Source organism: Halictus rubicundus, chromosome 1 (genome assembly GCF_050948215.1).
Source record: "Halictus rubicundus isolate RS-2024b chromosome 1, iyHalRubi1_principal, whole genome shotgun sequence".
Lineage (NCBI taxonomy): Eukaryota > Metazoa > Arthropoda > Insecta > Hymenoptera > Halictidae > Halictus > Halictus rubicundus.
In genome coordinates this window covers 102,693-127,263 of record NC_135149.1, presented here as the reverse complement: position 1 = coordinate 127,263, position 24,571 = coordinate 102,693, and the positions used below count along the sequence as shown (strand labels likewise).

Below are 24,571 nucleotides of genomic sequence, written 5' to 3'. Positions count from 1 at the left end.
CGCTACTGTACACACATTTCCTTAATAGCTTTTTTACTATTGTTACTAATCTTACTTTCTTTCTCTCCTGAGGATATTTGCAGACGTCTTACAAAAGACTCAGGAATTTTGTCACAATAGAATATGATTTTCTTATACCTTGTGTACTCATTCTTTCAAAAGAAAGGTAAATATTATGTTCAGCCAATCCAGCTGTAATAATCTTGATCTTTACATACATTGTTAAGCACGTCATTTTTACAACGTTTCCTTATACCTGTACTTGTCGCTCGGCATTAGTTTCCGTGATAATCGAAAAAAACGTTGTGGATTTGTGGGTGAAGCGACAACTCCTTCAAAACAATAGTCGAGTTTCTAGTTTATTCAGTATTTAATTGTTTCAATGGATACAGCGATCTCACAACATCGAAAAAGTCGTCAATATGTTCGTGGAAATCGTATTTTTTTTTAATAAATATTCTGCAAGGTAATAGGTTAAACGAAGGGCTAAGGATCGGGAGGTGATTACCCGCGGGATAGTCGCAGATACCATAACGAGAAATTCTCGCTAGCATATCTTTCCACAATCCTTCTATGTTTTGCGTATGAACGCCACTTTCTGCATCAACGAAACATAAGAAATCAAAATAGAACGGCAAGTGTGGGGATATCTGTGTACCCAGAGTGGAAAATAATATAATATACAAGATTTCAAAGAGACGGCATAGTTCAAGATGGTTGAGGTTACTATGATATGGGGCGGAGAGGACCGTCCCTACTACGCTTGCAGTTTTCTGCATTTCGCACGAATTTTTGTATGTATAGTCGGACCGGCCTGAGGACATTCTTCGCCCCCACCAGATTAACTACAACCAACTTGAACTATACCTTCTCTTTGAAATGTATATTACTTGTACTGAATAAACTAGGAATTCGTCTAGAGTTTTGAAGAAGGAGTTGTCGCTTCATCTACAAACCCACAAAGTTTTTTGCGATTATTTCGAAAACTAAGCCGAGCGATGGGTACATGCACAGGCAAAAGTTGTTCAAAATTACAAGGTCAAATTCATTGGAGCTGGGTCCGCTAAACGTATTACAGTGTTTTCTCGATATACGTCCACAACACAGGTCTAGTCAAAGACGTACAGTGAAATCTCGTTGTATGTCAGTACCGCCGTTCTTTTTACTGACACTCATACGAAATCGGTGGTTCTCGCCGAGCGTCCCATTTGAAATACACAGGCCACGCTGGAAACCTAAGAGTCATCCCGCGTGAAAGTCATAAGAAACCTATGACATACAAATGTGACTGACGTTCAAACGGAAGGAATATCCGTCTCCGATATAATGTTGCACGGAGAAGCGGACAGCGAAGCTCGAGAGCCGTCGCCACCGAGGAGTGGGCCACACATTGTCGGCTATATCGGTGTGAGACCAGAAGACGACTACTAATCCAATTACAAAACTTCTTTATTTTTCGTTACTTTTTTATGAAACTTTCATCAACATATTCGTAGCATTTTTCTGATTTAAATGAAACCAAATATGATATAATTCCGATGATATTTACTTGTGTAATCAGCGATGAAAGTTTCGAACGCAGAGAAGGACAGCGTATGGGAAAGAAAGAGACACGGAGAGTCGCGGCCGCCGGCACAGATCAAAGCCCGCGTGAGCGCAGGCCTTTAAACAAAAAATTTAACTTCATTATTATTAATTACTTTTTTATGAGACTTTCACCAATATATTTGTGGCGTTATTCTGATTAAAATGATATCAAACGCGACATAATTCGGATCACATTTACACTAATTTTCCGTTAAGGTAATTGTTACTCCGTTAAATCATTACACAAGTAAACATCATCGGAATTATATCATATTTGGTTTCATTTTGATCAGAAAAATGCCACGAATTTGTTGGTACATGTTTCATAAAGAAATAACGAAAAATAAAGAAGTTGTTGTGGTGTGAGCAAAAAATGTTATAATGTAATTTGAAAGAAACATTCACTGGATGCTCCGCTTCACTCGCTGAATTAATGGCGAGTGAATATTTATTATGACTAGGGTGGATGTTGAATGAATCACTAGGAGAACTAGTAACTTATTATAACAATACGAACTAATAGTTGGTAGTTTTATACAGCGACGAGTGAATGTATTTTAAGTGTGTCTTTCCCGATCGATTGACTGATCAGTTCTGAAGTCGTGGGATGATTGTGCTGAGGACTTGGAGTCTTGGGAGTTGTTTTTGGGGGATGGTTTTGTAACGCTTGCACGGATTAGTCGTTTTTGTTTTTTGAAGGAGTTTGCTGGTCTATGGATTGTGATTGGTAAATGTGGAAATTGTAGGCGGTCGGTTTTGACGTTTTTTGATTGGGTGTCAAGACTTCGTGGCAACGGCTCAAGTCCGCGTGGAGTATCTTACTCAGGTAACGCAACGGTATGGTCCGCCTGGGTAATAAATGTTGACCCTCTGCAGGGTTCGCTAGTAATTGCGGTCCTTTAGTAATTTAGCGGATTCTAAAAGTGATTTTATAAGCTGCTAATATTCATTTTCGTCACGTCTGAGTAATAAAGTCATTTAGTCAACCGGCTTTTGGGAAGTTTCACATTTTGCATTTTTGCTGTACCTTAATAGGGGTCTGCGTTTATGCTGGGTTGTTACGCCGTAACAGAAGTTTTGTAATTGAATTAGTAGTGGTCTGTTGGTCTCACACCAATACAGCCGACAATGTTGTGGCCGCGACGGCTCTCGAGATTCGGCCACTCACCGCGGTGGTGTGAGGTTTACCACTGACTTGGAAACGTGAGGTTGGCACTGGTATACAGCGAGATTTCACTGTATATCGGCCAGGATTCTTTGATCTACGCCGAAGGTAGAAAAGTGCAGCGAAGCACTTCATGCCTCGGTCGCCGAGGAGTGTGAATATACATGATTGTAGGGATCTTTTGTGCATAGGGATCAAAGACGAAAATCAAAGCAACAACATTTAATGATACAGAATATATATGGTTATGAAAAACAAAAATTAAACAACATGAACTCGCTCGATCGCTTTCTCATTCCAAAACTCGCTCTCTCTCTCTAAACTCGCTTCTCGACCTCTCGCACGACTCTTCACGCCTTCATTCATACCAATAACATAGACATGTACTCCGATCTACAATTCGTAGGACCCACGAGTCAAGGATCCCACACTCGGCCATCCTGCACGATATCTGTCCCCAGATATGTTTATTTATTCTTCGACTGATGAGATGTCGCTAGCCTCATCAATCCAGGGCTTCATATATTCTGCCGAAGTTGACGTCTGCTGCGGACCCTCGTGCTCGCCTACTTTATGTACAACGAAACGATCGTTCCTTAGAACTTTTGTCACACGATACGGACCTAAATATTTGGGCGCAAACTTCAAGCCCGGGCCGTATTGGGTTCTCTTTATGGCCACCAATTCGCCTTCTTTGTATTGCCGAGCCTTCTTCCTATGTTTATCGTAGCCACGACGATTCTCACGCTGAACTTTTAAAATACATTCCTTAGCTTGATTCCGCTGCTCTTCTCTGTTGCTTTGGAACATATCAATCCATTCCCTCTCTATCAATTCACGAATATCTGCGTTATTCTTCATTCTTGGGTGTGTCCCAAACAATAATCTAAATGGCGTTGTACCGATGCTTCTATGAGGTGTTGCATTTAAAAATTTCTGAGTAATATCCAAATAGCGATACCACTCATCCGGTTTGGGCGCAGACAACTTTGTTACTATTGGTATAAGTGTCCTATTCACACGCTCTACCTGTCCATTAGCTCTTGGCATTCCTGTCGTTATCAGACTGTGTTCTATTGCTTCTGATTTGCAATATTCTCGAAAATCATTTGAAGTAAAAGCAGTGCCACGATCAGAGATAATTTTCCGAGGATTTCCAAAAATCGCTGATTGTTTCTTTAAACGTTCTACTACTTCGGAGGTAGCTGTAGTTTTTGTGGCATACAACCACACAAACTTCGAAAATGCATCCACGACCACGAAAATATGCTTGTAACTCTTTCGTGTGGATGGCAGTGGCCCGAGATGGTCAGTGTGATACACATCTAATGGAATATTCCCTTTGTCAATAGAATGTAAAAATCCTTCTTGTCTCCCATGTTTCTTTTCGGCTAGAATGCATGGAACACAATTGCGCACCACTTTCTCAACTTTTGATTTTAAGTCTGTGAACCAATAATCTTTTCTAACTAGAGTCTCTGTTTTTGAACTCCCGAAATGACCATTCTCGTGTACGCGTCGAATAATTTGCGATTGCATACTACGCGGCACTATTAGTTTCACGTCACCCTCAATTTCCTTAAACAACAGTCTATTCCGCAATACGAACCCACTTAATCGTTTTTCATTCACTCCTTCGAAAATCGGTTTCAAAGTCTCATCCTCACACTGCGCTTTACGAATTCTCGCAATTATGCTATCCTCGCATTCGTTCATTAACATACACTCCGGTAACGGATTTCGGCTTAACGCATCTACGTGTCTTAAACTATTTCCCGCACGATGTTCTATTTTATAATTAAATTCCTCTAATAAAAGAGCCCACCTCGCAACTCGAACACATAAATCTCTCTTACGCATCGTTAATGTAAACGCTTGACAATCTGTGATTATCTTAAATGGTATACCCAACAAGTATATTCTAAATTTTCGTAGGGCTTTAACTACTGCCAAAACTTCCAGCTCGTAACTAATATATTTCGATTCTGCTGGTGTCGTTTTTCCACTTGCAAAGTATACCGGATAAAACTTATTATCAATATTATTACGCTGCAAAAGAATTGCACCATAACCATGCATCGAAGCATCCGTATGTAGTTCAGTCTCCGCTTCTAATCTATATAATTTTAAAACTGGACTATTGCTCAATATAGTTTTTAACTTCGCAAATGCAAATTTTTCTTCCTCCCCAAAGTGAAAATTGACGTTCGATTTCAATAAGTTTGTTAACGGTCGTGCGATCACAGAATAGTTTGCGATAAACTTTCGAAAGTAACCAGCCAAACCTAAAAAACTTTGATTTTGCTTGAAATTTTGTGGTTGTGGAAATTTCATAACCGCCTCTGTTTTCCTTTCTGATGGACGAACACTTCCGTCTTCAATTATGTGCCCTAAAAACTCTACTTTAGTCTGCAAGAAGCTGCATTTCTTCCAATTGATCTTTAGACCAAATCCCTCCGCAACACGCACTACCATCTTTAGATTTTCTATACCAGTTTCAAAATCCGTTGAGGGAACAATTAGGTCGTCCATATAAGTCAAAACCTTTTTCTCGTTAATCAAATCTTTAAAAACAGCATTTATAAATTTCTGGAATACTGCGGGTGAATTACATAAACCAAATGGAACATAAGAAAATTCATACTGGCCATCCGGTACTATAAAAGCAGTATACTTCCTACTAACTTTATCTATAGGCACGTGAAAGAATCCATTCTTCAAATCTAACGTAGTAAAAATTCGTGAACCTTGCAAAGCGTCCAATTGGTCATCGATCAACGGTAACGGGTATCGATCTTTAATTATTTTCGTATTCAGTTTTCTATAATCTACACAAAGCCTGGTTGTACCATCTTTCTTTTTAACGAGTACCACTGGGCTAGCGTAATCAGAAAGAGATGGCTGCACGATATCGTCGGAAAGCCACTGCTTTATATGTTTATCTACTTCTCCTTTCTCAAAAGGGGACAAACGTCTAGCCTTCTGATAAACTGGTTCGTCATCTTTAAGTATTATGGACATTTTCACACCCGTTTCCCGTGTTTTAAGTGGTTTATAATCTCTAATCAGATCGTTAATGATGCTTCTATGCTTGGTATTCGAAATTTCTGATAAATCAATCTTGTTTGCTTCGTCTATACAATCAATTTTGTAAATTTCGGGTATATTACCTTGAGACTGGTGTTCTTTTTCAACGCTACGGATAGAAATTACACCCCCTTTGATATTTATCTCCACAGTGTTCAAAAAATCTGTACCAATTATTAAATCATGCTGCATTAATGTATCAGATATTACCCAGATATTGATTGGATATTCACTACCATCGATCTCTATTCGTGCGTTGAACTGTCCTATCGTCTTATTAGCTTGAGATCCAATTCCGCAAAATTTAATTTCTCGTCGTACTAATGCTGGCGACCCTATTCTTACGTACTGTTCTGCACGCATTACCGACAAATCGCTACCGGTATCAACTAATGCCGCTAAACTCTCTCCATTCATCCTTACATTCTTGTAGTATTTTTCGCGTGTATACTCTGAAAAATTACAAATGGCATTCACATCATCTTTCTTCGGACAATTTGCTGCCACGTGGCCAAACATCTGACATTTAAAACACTTCGCGCCGCGATTTTTTAAAGGACAGTTCGTGCTGTAATGATTTTCCATACCGCAATTAAAGCAACGATTGACATTTCTGGGTACTTCCCTTCTCTCGCCTCTCGGTGACGTAAACCTCTCGTTCTCCCTCGGTGGTCGCAACGGTCTCTCTTCCACTCGCATCGGTCCATACGCTCTGTCATCGAATCTGGGTTGACGGTACATCCTTTCTTCTTCCCTCGGTGGTTGAAGCGTCTTCTCCTCCGTCCTCCATGGTCGGAATGTCTTCTCCTCTGCTCTCCGTGGTTGAAACAAATTTTCCTTGGCCCTCGCATATGATGCATACGTCGTCGGCAAGAACTTCCCATACAACGACACCCCCTCGAACGCCTCCAACAATGATGTCTTCGTCTCCAGTTTTTGAGCGCGGGCAATGTTTCTTAATGTGAAATCTGGGATTCCCTCGATAACGTAGTCCACAACGTCTCTGTCACTCATGTTAAGACGATTTGCCATAATCACTTTCTCATGCATATATTGGCTAAATGCTTCCTCTCGTCTCCAAATACGCCGTTCAAACTCCTGCCGCATCCGGATCCTGTTTGGTTCGCGGTAAAACATTTCTCGTAAGCCTTTCAATAGTTCTTCGACTTGCATCGCGATGCATTCCGGTTTTGAGTGAAACCACTCGAACGCTTTTCCTCTTAAACGTGACGAAATAACCAGCCTCATTATTTCATCCGTCACCCGATATGTTGCCTTCAGTAATCGCACCTGTTTTTCCCACATTTCATATGTTTCCACGTTGCCATCGAAATAATTTAACATCTCCGCCACCATTGATGCAGTCACACGCGGTGTTATCTCGTCTTGTATTGTCGGACGAAATATATTAGCTGCCGGCCCATCGCCGCCGATTCTTAGTTGTTGCATATTTTTCAGAAATTCGATCTCTCTGCGTGCCAGGTTAAGTTCGTCTTCCTTCAATCTCTTCTCTCTCCGACAAAGTTCAATTTCTCGCTGCATGTCAGTCCACTCCATCTCACTCACACGATGGGTACCTGCCTCTCCTAACTGCCGATCTTCCTCGCGGCCTGACGATTCGGTTTCACTGTCCTTCGCCCAGTTACCCGATGGATCAGCTTCCATTAGTCGGTGTATTAATTCGGCTTTTACACCCGTTGTACCCAGTCCCATAGCCCGTAGCTTTTCTTTTAACTCTGATACCGTAAAGTCACTGGCAGATCTCATCGGTAAACTCATTGCGCAAACAAAAATAACCCACAATAAATCGCACTAATTAATTATACAAGTCACAAACTCTTATCGTCACAATTACGACTGTCACTCTTGCTTTCAATCCCTATTGAGCACTTTGATCCCTAATAATTGTCACTTTTCACACGAACGAATATCCCAACTCACGGATTTTCGTAGACACGGACGAGCCCCCAAGATTGTAGGGATCTTTTGTGCATAGGGATCAAAGACGAAAATCAAAGCAACAACATTTAATGATACAGAATATATATGGTTATGAAAAACAAAAATTAAACAACATGAACTCGCTCGATCGCTTTCTCACTCCAAAACTCGCTCTCTCTCTCTAAACTCGCTTCTCGACCTCTCGCACGACTCTTCACGCCTTCATTCATACCAATAACATAGACATGTACTCCGATCTACAATTCGTAGGACCCACGAGTCAAGGATCCCACATGTCTACACGATGCACAGTGGGGTATTTGGCCCGAAAAGCCGGAAAAAATTATTTACGCGTTATACAATAGGCTCAATGCCATAATGTAGTAGGTCGTTGAATTCGTCTTAACATCAGCTATAACATTATGAAATCAAAAATATATCTTAACAGTTAAAAAATTAAATTGATCCTCACTTCTTATAAAAAAAAATTTTTTTCCGAAATTTTATGTATTGAAATTTGTAGACATCTGAATACTGTTAATCTTTTGTTCGAACCTTTTTTCCTCAGATTATCGGAAACCCTTGAAAAATCGTGGCGATTGTGGAGTACGTGCACCGAAAAGCTGGAAAAAGTATTTGTACACGTAAATTATATTAAAATGATGTACATTATTATTTTAATACAAAATATGTAGATCATGAAATGTTTTAATAAGTAGATATGTATTTTAAGAATATTTTTAAATTATCACCATTAATTTTCATCAGAAAATATAGTCGAAGTGTCTTCCTCAGATGACACACACATAATAATACACTGACTAAAAGAAAAAGAACAGTACTTAAACATACACTAAACTAATGCACATAATACTAATAATAATAAAAATATAAAACAAAACGTAAACTGAATAAAAACTAAAATATAGTACAGAAGAATGGGAAAAAACGCTTTGGATAACTTGTTCTGAACTCTCTGACAACACAATTTCAATTCAATTCAAATGGAAGTAGAGACTTCAGTCGATGTCTTATCTGGCGCATCACATAAACATCCGAGTACCAACAATGTAAACAGTTCCGTAGGAGAATCTGTTAAAGTCTCGCGGAGGCCCAACGAAGCCAAACGTATAGGCGTACGTAAAACACTTCTAAACGCTAATACTAAATTAGCTATAAAACGTCAATCCGGACAAATCCGGAGCCAAACTTTATTTGCTTGGAATCACAAATCTCTACCGAATATAATGAGACCAAAAAGACCATCGGGACTCGCTCAGAACCATAATAAAATCGTTAATGAAGTCTTGTAATTGTAAAAATAATTTCTGAATTATTGATCATATACAAATATTAATAACTTTATAAATAAGTATAACAAAAAAATGAAAACAGTCTGAAAGATAAAGATAAAAGATATCCATAATGTAAAAAATTACACAGCTTTTTTAAAGCATGTAAAAATCACTCATAAATGTACGATATGTTATAGCATGATTGGAAAGGCAATACAAGTCATAGAATCTCTTGACTTTCGATTAAGTTTAGAGATTCATAAACGTACAAATGAATAAAAAAATTTAGTACATTGTTCTCCACACATTCAACAACTTCGAGCAATAAAAAAATTACAGTTTACATTAAATTTTTGAAATTGACTTTTTTCCGGCTTTTCGGGCCAAATACCCCACTGTGCGATGCATGACCAATACATGAGTCCAGGTCCAATTATCGTCTAGAATATTGTACTATTGTTTGATATACTGCCGAACGTATAAAAGGACAGCAAAGCTCGAGTGGCCTAGGTCGCCGAGAGTGTAACATAATACCGATACAATAAGATATAATTCCGATAATATTTGCTTTCCAATACAATTATATTATATTAACAAAAAAATAGTGTAAATATGATCCGAATGATAACGTGTTCGATATCATTTTAATCAGAAAAATTCCACAAATATATTGGTGAAAGTATCATACAAAATAATTAATAATAAAGAAGTTTAAGTTTTGCTTTAAAGGCCTGAGATCACGCCAGTATTTCATATTTCTTATTATTAGACTCTTATTATCATATATCAGCAGCATTTCTTTCTCTTGAAGGCACTAATGTCATATAGCTTATGTCGTATGTAATGGGCGTACCTCGATCCGTCTTCGGGTGTTTTTGTCACTTGCGTCGGTAGGTGCGGATGCGAATAAGAAAGCCAGCTTAAGCCGAACGTCAACGTGACGGACTAACGCTATTAGCCTCATTTTATGTAAACCGGTAACTTTAAACACATTTGCCATACGTGAAAAAATGTCACAGCGGGTTCGTGTGGTGCTCAATCGGATCGGCAGAATCTTACAAGGGAACATATTCAGATGCGAAAATCCGATTTTGATGAAACTTATGGGAGCTTATAGTTCTTTGAAAAATATTTGACACGTGTTTTTTTTATCGGCAGACATCCACTTTGAAGGGGTGAAAACAGCTCTCAAAGTTGGGGGTCAAAACCCTCTTTTTAGAGATATCTCGGAAACCAGAGGTCGAAAAAATTTGATTTTTTTTTAATTGTGTGTTTTTCAATGGGAAATGTAGTCGCGCAAGAAAATTTTAACAAAAGTTTTTTGTTTAAACAATATATTAAAAATTTTATTTTTTTTTGCAGTTTCTTTTATTTATTGTTAGTTTATTTTAATGTAAACTTGGGTGTGTGATCTTTGATCCAAAATAGGGGATACATGTTTCAGGATTTTCTTTTTTTTTGCCATTTAACAATAATTATGCATAATGGAAGGTAGTCTTGCACCTGGCGTGCGTAGGAAGGAATTCTGGCTTGTTTCATCGAAATATAAGCATTTAGTATAAACGTGTATAGTATTTTAAACAATACCACTGGGTTATGTGTCGTTTATTGTGTTATTAGTAGCTAACGAAGGTGGCGCAGGTAGCAGCGTGACGCGGTGCTAATTACCGCGGCGGAGTAAGGGTACCGACTTTTATAGCCAATTCGCCTGTGAATTTCTGCAGACGTTGGGCCTCCGGTTAAAATATACCTGCAGCCTTTTTAAACTGTGAATCCTCGAAGCTGGAGTTTCCCTCGTCGTTTATGGTACCTCTGAAAAGAGCTGGTGGCAAATGCCGCACATCAGTTTTACCTCGGTTATACAGTGACTGACCCTGTATATAGCATTTCAGAAGAACACGAATATTTTAAAACATTTCTATTGGTTGTTAGGGTGAGAGAGGGCGAAACGTAAAGTGTCTTAAGAATGTATAAATATGGGAACTTTGCTACGTGTGCTATTAGTCTTTCTGCATTACGATTTGTAAAGCAACGTGCATATTAAGAAGTTAAGGCTACTTCTTTCGGATTTTTAAAACAGTGCCACATAAAAGAAATAATTTCTGGCGGTAATCAACGTAAACATCCGATAATTATATTAATTTTACTTTTGCTGATTGTTTATTTTTCTTGTTAGATTCGTTTTTATAAACATGAAGGTCAATCCGACAAACGTTATAAACATTTTGATGGAAACATATAACAGTAATAATAACGAGGAAACACTCACGAATGGGAAGGAAATTGAACTGGCACACATTATTATAGATCTGATTGATAGGTACAGAGAAGCAGGGTACATGAATTTCGAAACGCAACAACGATTAATATTCGATGACCTAACAGACGAACCGACTTCATTTAATGTTCCCGAAGACAAAGAAGATTTGGAATCAGCGTCAATATCGAAACCGTCGTCTTCAAGTTCTCCGGACGAGAGTCTAGAAGAAATGGCATATGTAGACATTGATTTAGAATATAAGAAGAAAGCTGTAGATTATTGGAAGAGTGGAAGAAAAAGACCACTACACTTCCAAAGTGTAAAAAACCAATACAAGAAATTGAAGAGACAATCAGATTTATACAGATGGGAAGAACAAATTAATAAAGGCGGATGTCGTTACGATAAACTTAAAGCAATTGCACATGCTACACTTGAAAAATTTATTGTAGCAAGAAATAATAAAATTTTGGTACACGACATAGATTTGAGACGGTGGGCAATGAACGAAAATTGATCAATAAATTTAGCAGGATTTCAGGCATCGTCCTTTTGGTTGAGGAAGTTTAAAGAGAACAATAATATAGTATCAAGAAAAACGACGAAACTCGTTACCCGCCATCATAGTAACCATTTAACCCTTTCGTTACGGGTGCCGTCTATATTGGTTAATTTTTTATTCCTAGGTTGCATATCATGAGCACGCACGATATTTATTGTTGGCACTAACTGTTGGCACTTTATTCATGGTGGTGGCTGCAAAGTCATTTGATTTTTTGTCTTGATGAAAGTTATACCATTTTTCTTTTTTTTTCGAGATAAAAGTATATTTAGTATAAAATCTGTCAGAAAATATGTACATTTCCTCACTTAAGAATCAATATTAAAATGTATTTCAGGGGCATTCGAGTTTTATAACCCATATCGACTGGTCAGTGGATGGACAATACTTACGGAGTAACAGTGGAGATTATGAACTGTTATATTGTAAGTAATTTGACTGTTAGACGGAAACTACATGATTCCTCTGCATGTGTATTTAAGCGTCAAAATTAGTTACTCCGCATTTGTTTTTATTTTTCACCAACCCTGGTTCCTTGAGAACATTATAATATCTTCTTCACATGTTTAAATTACACTTGTACAGTTTTATTCCGCTATAAGCCTATGGACGGCTTCTATCGTATTGTGGATCAGAGTACCTATGCAGCTTGAATTGGTTTCCAAGTAAACCGAGAGAGAACACGGCGCGGCAAACTATAAAGTAGTTGGCCGAGCAGCGATATCTTTCGTTGGAAAAGGATAGAATATGACATACCCTTTCGTTCTGACACTAACCGTTGTCGAGCGGACAACTTTAAAAGAAGAGAGGAGGTTGATATATCCTTGTTGCGAGACAAACATTGCCGTCTTATAGCGAAACAGAACTGTACTCATATGACTAGACTACGGATCTTTATGCAAAATAAAAATTATGGGAATCAATTGCAAGAAAAGTAACTATATAGACCTTTCTTTCCTCCTCATAAAAATATAAATGGGTTCAAATCAATATACAGGGTGGTCCTTTTAAGTAGAGCCACCTGAATATCTCTTCAGGTTATTGTGATGTAAAAAATATTTGTTACATAATGTGCATGGTTTCAATGGACGAAATATCTGGTAAGAATATTTTTTTCCGAAGGTCATTTTTTTCGGAGTTATCAAGATGATTGGTGTTTTTTGATACATAACTACATTTTTTTATTGCATCGTGCAACTGATCGAAAAATACATTCAGATATGTATAATAATATGACCTTGAAATGACCTTGATCTTCTACTATTAAAGTTTTACTTAGAACTGATGTCGAATATCTTCGGTCACGACTCCTGAACCTGTGAATGCAAAGAAAATATTTTTTACCGCACTAATAATATCGATCAGTAGATATGTGTACGTGTAAACTGTTAAAACAACACTCACCTTCTCTGATGTTCAAAATGGTGTCCTTCTACGGTGATACATTTCCTGAAACATGCAATGACCGACTGTACAGATCTTTCAATTGTTTCGGAATTAATATCAGCACAAGCTCTAACTAATAGGTTCTTCACGTTCTGTAGTGTGGTTAATTGTTCATTATTCTGTTTGTTTCAATTTTCCCCACAAAAAAAGTCTATTGGCGCGAGGTCTGGTGAACGCGGTGGCCATCCTACAACTCCGAGTACAACCAATCCATCGATTTGGAAATTTTAGATCCAAAATTTGTTTGATAAGGCGTATCGAATGAACAATCGTTATGCTGAGACCAAATTCTTAGATGAATGCTTATCCACTGACCTTAGCCAGTGTGGATTATCAATTAACCAATAATGCATGTTTTTTAGATTTAGCTGTCCATGGTTGGTGAAAGACGCTTTATCAGTAAATTTCTTTTAAAAAATGATTCGTCATGTTCGTATTGCTGCTAACCCCACCAAGAAAAATGTATACAATGTACAAAATCTGTTCCATGAAGGTCCTGATGTAACGATAAATGACAGGGATGAAATTTTTCTTCTTGAAGTATTTGTATTATATTACGACGTTGTCGTAAACTCACATGTGGGTTTTCGTTAACTTTATCTGCAATGTTTTTCTACAACACTACCTGTTTCATGGAAATTACTTATCACTTTTGCATAAGTACAACGTGATAATACGTGATAATTACTGTCTGGAAATTTATCTTTGTACATTCGAACTGCTACCCTTAAACAATTATCAGCTTTACTGTAAATGAATACCGTATCAACTTTTTCTTACATCGAGTAATTCATTTCAAACAGTACGTCGATACACTGATAGATAAACTGAAGCTGATCGGCACTTCAAACCGTTAGGAATCATCAGTCTTGCGACAGTGAACATGTTTATTTACATTCTCTCTTGATTGTAGAGTCTTGGTCAAAGCCTACGATCTCGATAGACATCAGTTCTAGGTAAAACTTTAATTTTCAAAGATCAAGGTCATTTGAAGGTCATGGTATTGTACATATCTCAATGTATTTTTCGATCACTTACATGATGCAATAAAAAAATGTAGTCATGTATAAAAAATCACCGATGATCTTGTACCGTCGCGTTACGCTGGAGATGCTCTCTCGCGGGATGCTCGGGTATGGTTCTTCGAGAGGGCAGAGGAGGGGAAATGAACGAACAGCCGGGGTCAGGTGAGAAATAAACTATTTATTGGGCCGGGAGTTGCTTGCTGGTCCGGCGACGGTCCCCAAAGTATCTCGGCCGGCTGACCCGGCTGATGCTGGTGTCTGAGGACAGAACGTTGGTGAACGACGAGGTGTTACAATTACGGTCACGGGACGAGGAGCAGGGCCGCGGGAAACGGGAAACGGGAAATACCGGCGCGGGAAGAGAGAGAGTGTCGGAGGCGCAGTGCGTCGCAGTGCTTACGCTTCACTGGACGCCCGTCTAGCCGTCTCAGGACTGACTCGCGGTGCCGGTTACGCACACACACGGGAGAGCCCGAGGATGCCTGCTTGGCCAACACCAACGGGTTCAAGCACACGCACGGGAGAGCCCGAGAATGCGCGCTTAGTCCGTAGTCCGGAGCCCAGAGGAGAACCTCAGGGAGCAGCTCCAGACAAACTCCGTTTGTTGCCGGTTTCGGCTGGGCCTATACATATAGGCCATCGTGGACCATAACGAGAGCCCCTGTTGCTTTATAAAGATTATTTATTAGTTAAAGATACATAAAAGTAAAAAAAAAAAACAAACACTTAATATTATAATGATGCAACCGCTTTCTTCAAGTGGCTTTTTCCTCGACCACGTTTTCACATCGTTTCCAACGCCAGAAGCCCGCCAACTTCACTCTCTGCACACACTCTCTCAAACTTCGCTCACTCGTACCAACTTACACCGCTCACTCGTACCAATCCATATCATTCATTTATACCAACTGCCTCACAATAATTATTCTCAACAGCCCCTTCGTGTTGCGAGGAGTTCGGCTGGCATTGGCGCTCGCTAATTGGCGCGCTGTCGGGCCACGCTGTGATTGGCGCGCTGTCGGGCTTCACGGTGATTGGCGCGGGCCTGGTCGCGACGCGAACTAGCAACGGGACGACGCGACGTTTCGTTGAAATCTTGATAACTACGAAAAAAATTACCTTCGGAAAAAAATATTCTTACCAGATTCATATTTGGTCCATTAACACCACGCACATTACGTAACAAATATTTTTTTCATCACAATAACCTGAAGAGACATATAGGTGGCCTTACTTAAAAGGATCACTTTGTATAGACATTCCTAAATTCTTTTGATGTTTCTACTGTTTTAAATTGCACCAACTTGTTTTTGTTGTAAGTGCATAAAATCCGCAATCTTCTTATGGCTGTTAACACTTGCATTAGCAATTGTAGTGAAATTTAGTGCGCATGTATAGTATCGAAAAATATTCGACGCGTATTTCTTTATAAATGCCCGTTTTCATGTTATTTGAATTTTTCTTGGAAGTACTCATCCACACTATTAGATTCAACTGGTTCGGAAAGCAATAACTGAATTTCATCCCAACTCCTTTGTAGCTTCTCATAATTTAGGTTTTCATTCAAGATAAAATTACCTTGTTTTCAAATACCAATATAGCGAGTACTTACAGTGACGAGTATGGTTAGGGTCCTCGTCTTGTTGAAATACTACTTCATCTTGAGCAAATTCAATATAATTAACAACAGAGGGTAAATTATTTTGCAAAATATTTAAATAATGCACTCTGCACATGATACCTTCTATCCGAAATAAGGGGCCAACACAAGCAAATGCTTGATTACTATTTTCGTATGACGTCTAGTACCAAGACCTCTTTGTATGTATGAAAAAATTTTTTTCGTAGTATAATATTTTTGTCTGAATGAGTTGGTTTGCATTTCTTTTCTTTCGCTTTTAACCCGATTCTCTTTAAGGAGCCGCGAATGCTCCATTCATTTGTATTTACTTCAACGTCTTGTGCCGCGATTTTTGAAGCTTTATGACTTTCAGACCGAAGACGATGTGCAATTTCACGTGCAGCCTATTAGAAACAAGTCGCGGTCTACCGTCTCTTGAAGAAGTTAACACACTACCATAGGTTTTCTTTATTCTTGCAACTATCGTGTATGACATACACCACATTTTACTACAATTTGCTGTAGTGAAAAACATTTATCGCGCAATGAAATGATACCGTTTCTTTGGTCTGCACTAATTCTAAGTGGTTTCATCTAGACTTCCGCATGTAAACTCCGCATTCTCATTTCCCTAGCATCCGTGTTGTTATGAGCTCGGGCTGAGTGTAGAGCGAGAGGGCGGCGAAGGATTCCATAAAAAGAGGGGTCGGTTGGGACATTTTTTGTTCTCAGGAAAGAGATTAGAAAAATTTGAATTGAAATAAACGTGGAGAAACTTTTCCATACGTAACAGTGTAATATCTTAACCGTTTCTGATGAAACCTGCAAAACTGTAAACATTGCTTCAAATCCTTAGTTTTGTAAAATATTCTATATATTGTTAATAATATCGAACATAACCTGTTATGTTTTGTTTATCACATTCACCATATAGTTATCATTACCTAAGCTTTATCATTTAATTGAAAAATAAATTGTATTATCACGTTTTATGTAAAACTAGCGAAGTATGTTTACACTTTTGCTCGTCACGATAAATGTATCACTCTTCTTTATAATAAACTAGTAATTACTGACTTAGGAATGATAGCATAAGTCAGAAATGCAAAAGTATTATATTAAATTAATGCTGTATTAACCCTTTCGCTTCGAGCGCCGAATATATTCGGCATCCGCGCGACGACTTGTGCGTACGAGTGCCGGATATATGAGTGTATACCGGGTGGTTCACGAGAAACAGGCCACCTAAATAGCTCCTTTAGGCTTAGAAATAAAAGAAAATGTTAGAGAGAAAAGTTGTGCTGTTAAAGGAGGCAAATATGATCATATCAAAATGTGCAATAATTTTATTTGAATTAAATTAAATGTTTGAAATTATGACCTTGAGCAGTAACACAAGCATCTAAACTTTTTACAAGGCAATTAATTGTACTTTCAATTGTTTCTGTTGGAATTGATTTACAAGATCTAATTATTCTTTTTTGCATGTTCTCTGGTGTAGTCGGTTGATCAATATACACATCGTTTTTTAGTGTTTCCCACAAAAAAAATCAAGAGGAGTTAGATCGGGTGAACGAGCTGGCCATGTTATGTGTCCATCACGTCCTATCCAGCGATTATTGTTCAGAAATTCTCTTACGGTACGTGAAGAATTAGCGGGACAGCCATCGTGTTGGTGTCACATTACCCCACAAAGGGCCTAGCCGATTAAGATGGTCAAAACACTGCCCTTAGAGGTTTTTCAATGATTAATGAACCATTCGAAAGCTGACCCAGAAAAACCCCTCTGAGCCCAACCCCCTATCTTGCCTGTGAGGGTAGTTACAGGGTAAATTAGATTTCGCGCTTTTCCACGCATTTTCCACACTCTGATGCTTCCTAAAATTCTGAAAAAATGTGGCATATTTTGGATCGCTTGCCTAGGACAGATTTTTGAGAATTTTTTCAGATTTTTTTCTTGCAAACTGTGGTCGTAAAAAATGAAAAACCTCAAAAAAATCGGAAAAATGTACATTTCTCAAAAATATGAAAACATGCTATTTTGCTGTTTAGTGCCCCGATAAAGTACCATAACAGGCAGTGTCCTCAATTTTTTTTAGATTTTTTCTTGTGGGCACTTTTTGTCCAGACAAGAAAAACCGAATTTTTTCGCCGTTTCTGCTATTAGGAGGGAAGTTACACTTGTTGGTTTTATCGCAGGTATATATTAAGTCATTTTAAACATTATTACATTGAAACAAGTAAGCGTTTGACCTAAGAAATGTTTTAAGAGAAAAAATGGATTGTATTTTGTGCGATATATACCAGAATGTTCGTAACGTTTACAACATCGCCGGTTGGCACAGCGGTTAGGGCATTCGCTCAGTGACCGTCGAGCAGGTAACATCGTAGAGCCCGCAGAGCCCAAAAATCCGATCGGCGTGGACAGCCCGAAAAAGTGTCAGTGAGTGTATCCCCAAACGCCAGTGCGGGAAAATATACTTAAAGAAAAATAACTAACCCTTGGTCCACCAAGAAGATACAGGAGTCTACCCCCTCCCAGCCATGCGGCTCTGCCGCTGGCAGCCAAATGCAAACAAAATCAAACACGCTTGAAGAGACAATCCAAAGATTAATAAAAAAAGAACGTAAAGGAACGCTAAATAACAAAGAAATGGAAGCACTGCTACAAAAGAAAACTACACCAAACACCAAAAGGAAACTGACAGTTTCCCAAAATACAACAGTAAAACTTCCAAGAGCAAACAGCGATCTCCAAACGGAACCAAGGATTAAACCAGCGGAACCTAACTATACGAACCCAGAGGATGGACACTCCCACAACGCAATGATCGATGAATTGAAGAGGCAAAACAATCTGCTCCTCAAAATAAATGAAGAGCAAAAAGCACAAATAATATCGCTTCAAGCCAGACTGGACGTGATAGAAGCCAACTCTTCAAACACACCAGAACCTAATTCTTCAGCGAAAGTCGGTAAAACCCCGACTCTAGCGGCCATCCTACCTGGAAAAAACAATGGGACAACAACCCAGGACACCGCCCGACAGAACCAGCCACTCTCCAATACAAACGGAACACATGCGGAAATCAAGCCTCAAGAAAAGCAGCAAACCAGCCCCATAGACGACCTCCCAAACATACCTGCAACCCAAGGAAGGAAGCCAAGACCACCCCCAATAATAGTGCAAGACCAAACCGCCCAGGAAACAATCAACCAAATCCTATTCAGCGGCAAAAAAATAGCAGGTAACTTCCGAACCAAGAAATCAACACAAACTAGCCATACAGTATACATCGACCTACCCGTGGACTACATAACTATAATTAGTATATTAAAAACAAACAACACATCATTCCATTCTTTCACCCCCAAGTATGAAAAAGCTCAAACAATATTACTAAAAAACCTAGAAGGAGACTTCGAAAACGACACGATACTAAACGCACTAAACGACCAGAAAATTAACAACATTCAATTCACAAAAGTTAACAGATTTACAACAAAAAAATCCATCCTAGAAAATAGAAAATTGCCAATTTTTACAGTCCACCTCACACCCGATAGTAACATCAATAACGTCCACCAAATTAAAAAGATCCACCACCAATCGGTCTCTTGGGAAAAAATAACTTCGAAAGAAATCACCCAATGCTGGAAATGCCAGAGATTAGGTCACTCCTCCACTAACTGCAACTTACCATTCCGATGCGTAAAATGCGCAGAATCTCATGAAATAGGCAACTGCAAACTAACAACCACACAAAAAAACACTAATAATTTAAAATGCGCCCTCTGCGGAAACAACGGCCACCCAGCCTCGTACAAAGGCTGTCCCGCGATAAAGAACCACAAACAAAACATATTAACACAACAAATCAAACAACACGAAACCAATATCAAAAAGATCAACACGATACAAAAACTAACAAACCCGCAACTATCGTACAGCAAAGTAACCGCCAGTACTCCCACAAACAAACCTTCATACGCCACACCTAACCTACCTAAAAACACCATCACACCTGAACCCCACCATACCGTACCAAGCGCGCATTCACTCATCCCAATCCCCACACCACAAGTAAACAAAACCCACATACACCCAAAGAGCCAAGCAGCCCACAACCTACCCCCAACTCTCACCAGCCCACAAACTCCACAACCTCAAATAACAGATATATTACTAGACATAAAAAACCAATTAAACTCTATAACCCAATCAGTCCAAAACAACACAACCAACATTTACACTCTATTTCATTTAATACCGACCCTCTCACCACCAACAATCAATGCCTAAAAAAACCCAAATACAACAATCCCCCACACTAAACATAATATCACTAAACATAAACTCCCTAATCTCTCAACAAAAGAGAGCAAGCCTTCTGCAGCTGCTCAACGATCACAACCCAGACGTAGTATTACTAGGCGAAACCAAACTTAACCACAGACACACAATCTCCTACACCAACTATACCATCCACAGATCAGATAGAATAAACTCAACACAAGGAGGCGGAACCGCAATACTAATTAAACACAAAATCAAACACGAAAAAGTACAGATCCCGACATTAACTAACAGCACAGCAGTAGAAACAACAATCATAAAAATCGCACTCCCCTCACAAGAAAAATTATTCATAATAGCAGCTTATGCCCCAGGCAACAACCAGAAAGAGTTCATACCTGATCTCGAAAAAATAATAACTAACCTAAATCTAGCAAACCCGAACACATATTACATACTGGCCGGAGACTTGAACGCACGTCACGTAGACTGGAAAAACACAAAAAACCACCCTAGGGGCGTCCATCTCAGAAACTGGCTAAACTCAAACGCCGTAAAATACAACATACATCTACGCAGCACTGACCTTCCCTCTTACCCTAAAAGTAACTCCTACATCGACCTCTGCCTACACGACGCCAGAATACAATTCCACGACCTAATCAACAACAACCTTAGAACAATCCCTTTCGACAGCGACCATACTGCCCTCAAATTCTCGATTTCCATAGAAAACATAACACACCTAGAAACAAATCCAATAAACAACAGACCTAATTTTTCGGCCGCAAACTGGCAAAAATTTAAAAAATTCGCATCAATACAAATAAACGATCTAAAAATAGACCACAACAGAAACCTAAAAAACGACGAAATCGACGTAGGACTCGACAAACTGGAAGTCGCACTTCACAAATCCATAGCATCATCAATCCCATCACACAAAACTCCCAACTCCTCAGAAATCTACATTAACAAAAAAATCAAAAAACTCCAAAGCAGCAAAAAGTACATTATCTCGCAAATCCACAAGATAAAGAACTCCCACAACCCCCTCTCCACCAACTCCCTACCTATACTATCGAAACTCCTAAAAGACATAAAAACAGAAATAGACAAAGAATTCCAAAAATCCTTCTCCTCCTACTGGGAAAATAAAATAAAACAGATATCATCAAAAGGCCCCCACAACCCGTTCACACAAATAAACAACATATTCAGAAAAAAACCGCCATCAACAATTGAAACCCTTAAAATTCACAAAAACAACACACAGATACTCAACAAAGCTGAAACAGACTTAGCAAACTACAAAGCAAGCAAAGATAACAACCTATACATAACAAATACAAAAGACAAACTAAACATAATAGGAGCACACTTTGAAATTACCCACAGTCAAAACAACGAAATGGGAAACCCTCACCTAGAACGCATAATACAATCACACACCACTACACTAAAAAACAAATTCACCCAAGAGACCACCAACCACGTAACGCTCACTAATTTCACAATTGACTCACCCGCATACAACCCATCACAAAGCAACATTAAAAACTACTTCACATCACAAGCCGACCTCATACGCTTACTGAAAAACCTAAACAATAAGAAATCCTCCAGTTTCGACAACATCCCAAACACAATACTAAAAAAACTCCCAGGTAAATACATATTCCTCTATTCCATACTATTCAACAATGCACTCAACAACGGTTACTTTCCAAAGAAGTGGAAAACCGCAAAAACCCTAGCCCTTAAAAAGAAAAACAAGAACGGTAACAGCACAGCCGACTACAGACCAATCAGCCTACTCCCAAACATCAGCAAAATATTCGAAAAAATCCTCCATAAACACATCCTAGCACACTCCAACAACCAGAAAATTCTATCTCCTTACCAATTCGGATTCCGCAACCAAACATCTACACTACACGCTATAAACAAATTCACTTCAGACACATACCAAGCCCTCAATAAACACAACTGCGTAGGAGCATGCCTAATAGACTTAGAAAAAGCCTTCGACACAGTATGGCTAGATGGCCTCTTATACAAATTACATAAATACAACTTTCCCGCTCACCTGATAAAAATCATATGGAGTATGCTATACGATAGAAAATTCATAACTCACGAAGGTGAAGCCAGAGCAACAAAAACATTCACAGTCACAAACGGCCTACAACAAGGCACAGTAACATCACCACTACTATTCAACATATACACAGCCTCGCTCCTAAAACTATTTACCCTCAACACCAACAACACCCTAAACGCAATAGCCTTCGCAGACGACCTCATCATATACAGCACAGACAGAAACTCCTCAACTATACAAAACAGACTTCAATCCCTATTCGAAAAAGTCAACACATATTTCATAAACTGGAAATTAAAAATAAACACCGACAAATGCGAAACTATCCTATTCCGTCCAAAGTTAAAAAAAACAAGTTCCGACACAAACAGAAACTGGAAAAAATTTCAACTAAAAGAAAACAGCAACTCCGTCACCCTCATACCTCACAAAACCACAGTCAAGTACCTAGGCATAATACTAGACACCAACCTCACATTCTACAATCACATAGACACACAATTAAACAAAGCAAAAAACCTATTCCGAAGCCTCTCCAGACTTTTCTTTTCCAAATACCTAAATAATAGAATCAAAATACTCTGCTACCTCCTACTAATCAGACCCATAATAACATACGCCTGCCCAATATGGTACAACATCCCCAACTACAAAATGGAAAATATAAGAATCTTTGAAAGACACTGCCTCAGAGCATGTCTAAACATGCACAAAACACCAGAGTCGAACTTTAAAAAAAGCTACAAAAACGTCACACTCCTGAATAAAGCCAACATCATACGAATCGACAATCACATTCTCAAACTTTGCAGAAACTTTTTCGCCAGATCTTTCGAAACACAACACACACAAATCCTAATTGAAAAACTCCACTCACAACCCCAGTACATCCTAAACTCACTAAACACAGGCTACACTCCTCCCGAACTATTCCCCTTCCTAGACCAAAACGGCTTCATATCAGACACAAACAACATCCCCCTAATCTACCACATCAAAAGGACAAACAACACAAAAGCTATTACATACACACCATTATGCATCCCAAACCCACAAAACACAACCAAATACTGTCAACAACTCTCAGACAAAGACAAAAACAATACCCCATTTACAGTTGGAAAGTACTGGTGGTTCATTCCAAACTCTGTCCCTCGCCTAACACTACACGAACCCGGAGTTATAACAATAGCAGACGTAAAATAACAATCCAAAAACATTACAAAGAGTCACAAGCGAGCGCTCGAAAACAATAACAAATCTACACCATGTAAATATTGTAAATACTGTACATATACCTTCGTAACCCTCTGTACATACCCCCCCCCCCCCAATCCTGTAAATAACATTAGCCCACTTACTTTTAAGATCTTAAATTAACTTAATTATAAATTACGCGTATAATTAAGAAATAGGATAATTAGGATAAGTAGCATATCTTAGCAAGTAAGCAAACCTATCCCAAAGAACGCGCCATTTTCCACCGACCAAATTAATACCTTTTGGGCGCTTAAAGAAATTACCCAAAAACCTATAAAACACATACCAAAGAACAAAACGGATAGCGACCTCGCAATAACGTTAAGTGCAATGTAATCAAGTCTGTTTAAAGAACATTAGCTGTAAGACTCTAGATATTACACAACATAAGCGTTTATATTTTTACACATTTTTGTATAACTTAAAGATTGTAATTGTTGGTCACGAAATAAAATAAAAATGTTGTCCAAAAAAAAAAAAAAAAAAACAGCGGTTAGGGCGTCGGACTACGGAGCGGATACGCGGGTGTTCGAATCCCGTCGGTGGGAAAGTTTTTTTTCCATACGTCATCTTTATTTTTTCAATTTCTTATATGGTTTATTCATGTGATTTTAACAATATGTTGTTAATGTTTTAAAAATATTGAGGTAACATTTTTAACTAACTTTTATTTATATCACTCCGATTTTACTTCGAATTTAATGATATTATTTTCTTGGATTAGGCAATAAATTAATATTTATATTATTGTGTTCGTCCACGATTTCTGCCTGATATGAAATTGCTTGTGAAAATTGGTAAGATTCCGTGAAAAGAATTTTTAAATCTACTTCTGTCATTTCCGGAAAATCAAGAGTATCTACCGAGGATACTGTTTGAAATGGAGTCTTTTTGCAGTTCCAATTGTTTCCAATTTTTGGA

At 38.6% G+C, this 24,571-nt stretch overlaps 2 protein-coding genes across 13 annotated transcripts in view; both read left to right on the top strand.

Moving 5' to 3' along the window:
• The window catches only part of LOC143364149 (echinoderm microtubule-associated protein-like 2), a 497,449-nt gene that overhangs the window by 414,474 nt on the left and 58,404 nt on the right, over positions 1–24,571 (top strand). For 11 of the 12 annotated variants that reach the window (XM_076804737.1, XM_076804768.1, XM_076804680.1 and 8 more), the window contains one exon: positions 12,235–12,322. The exons of the other annotated variant lie outside the window; for it this stretch is intronic. In XM_076804737.1, the coding sequence (XP_076660852.1) occupies positions 12,235–12,322 (88 nt within the window). The remainder of the gene's footprint in view (positions 1–12,234; positions 12,323–24,571) is intronic. 12 annotated transcript variants of the gene reach the window in all.
• On the top strand, positions 11,253–11,968 carry LOC143353999 (uncharacterized). The gene has a single exon (XM_076788076.1). The coding sequence runs from the start codon at positions 11,268–11,270 to the stop codon at positions 11,850–11,852; it is 585 nt and encodes a 194-aa protein (XP_076644191.1). The 5' UTR covers positions 11,253–11,267; the 3' UTR covers positions 11,853–11,968.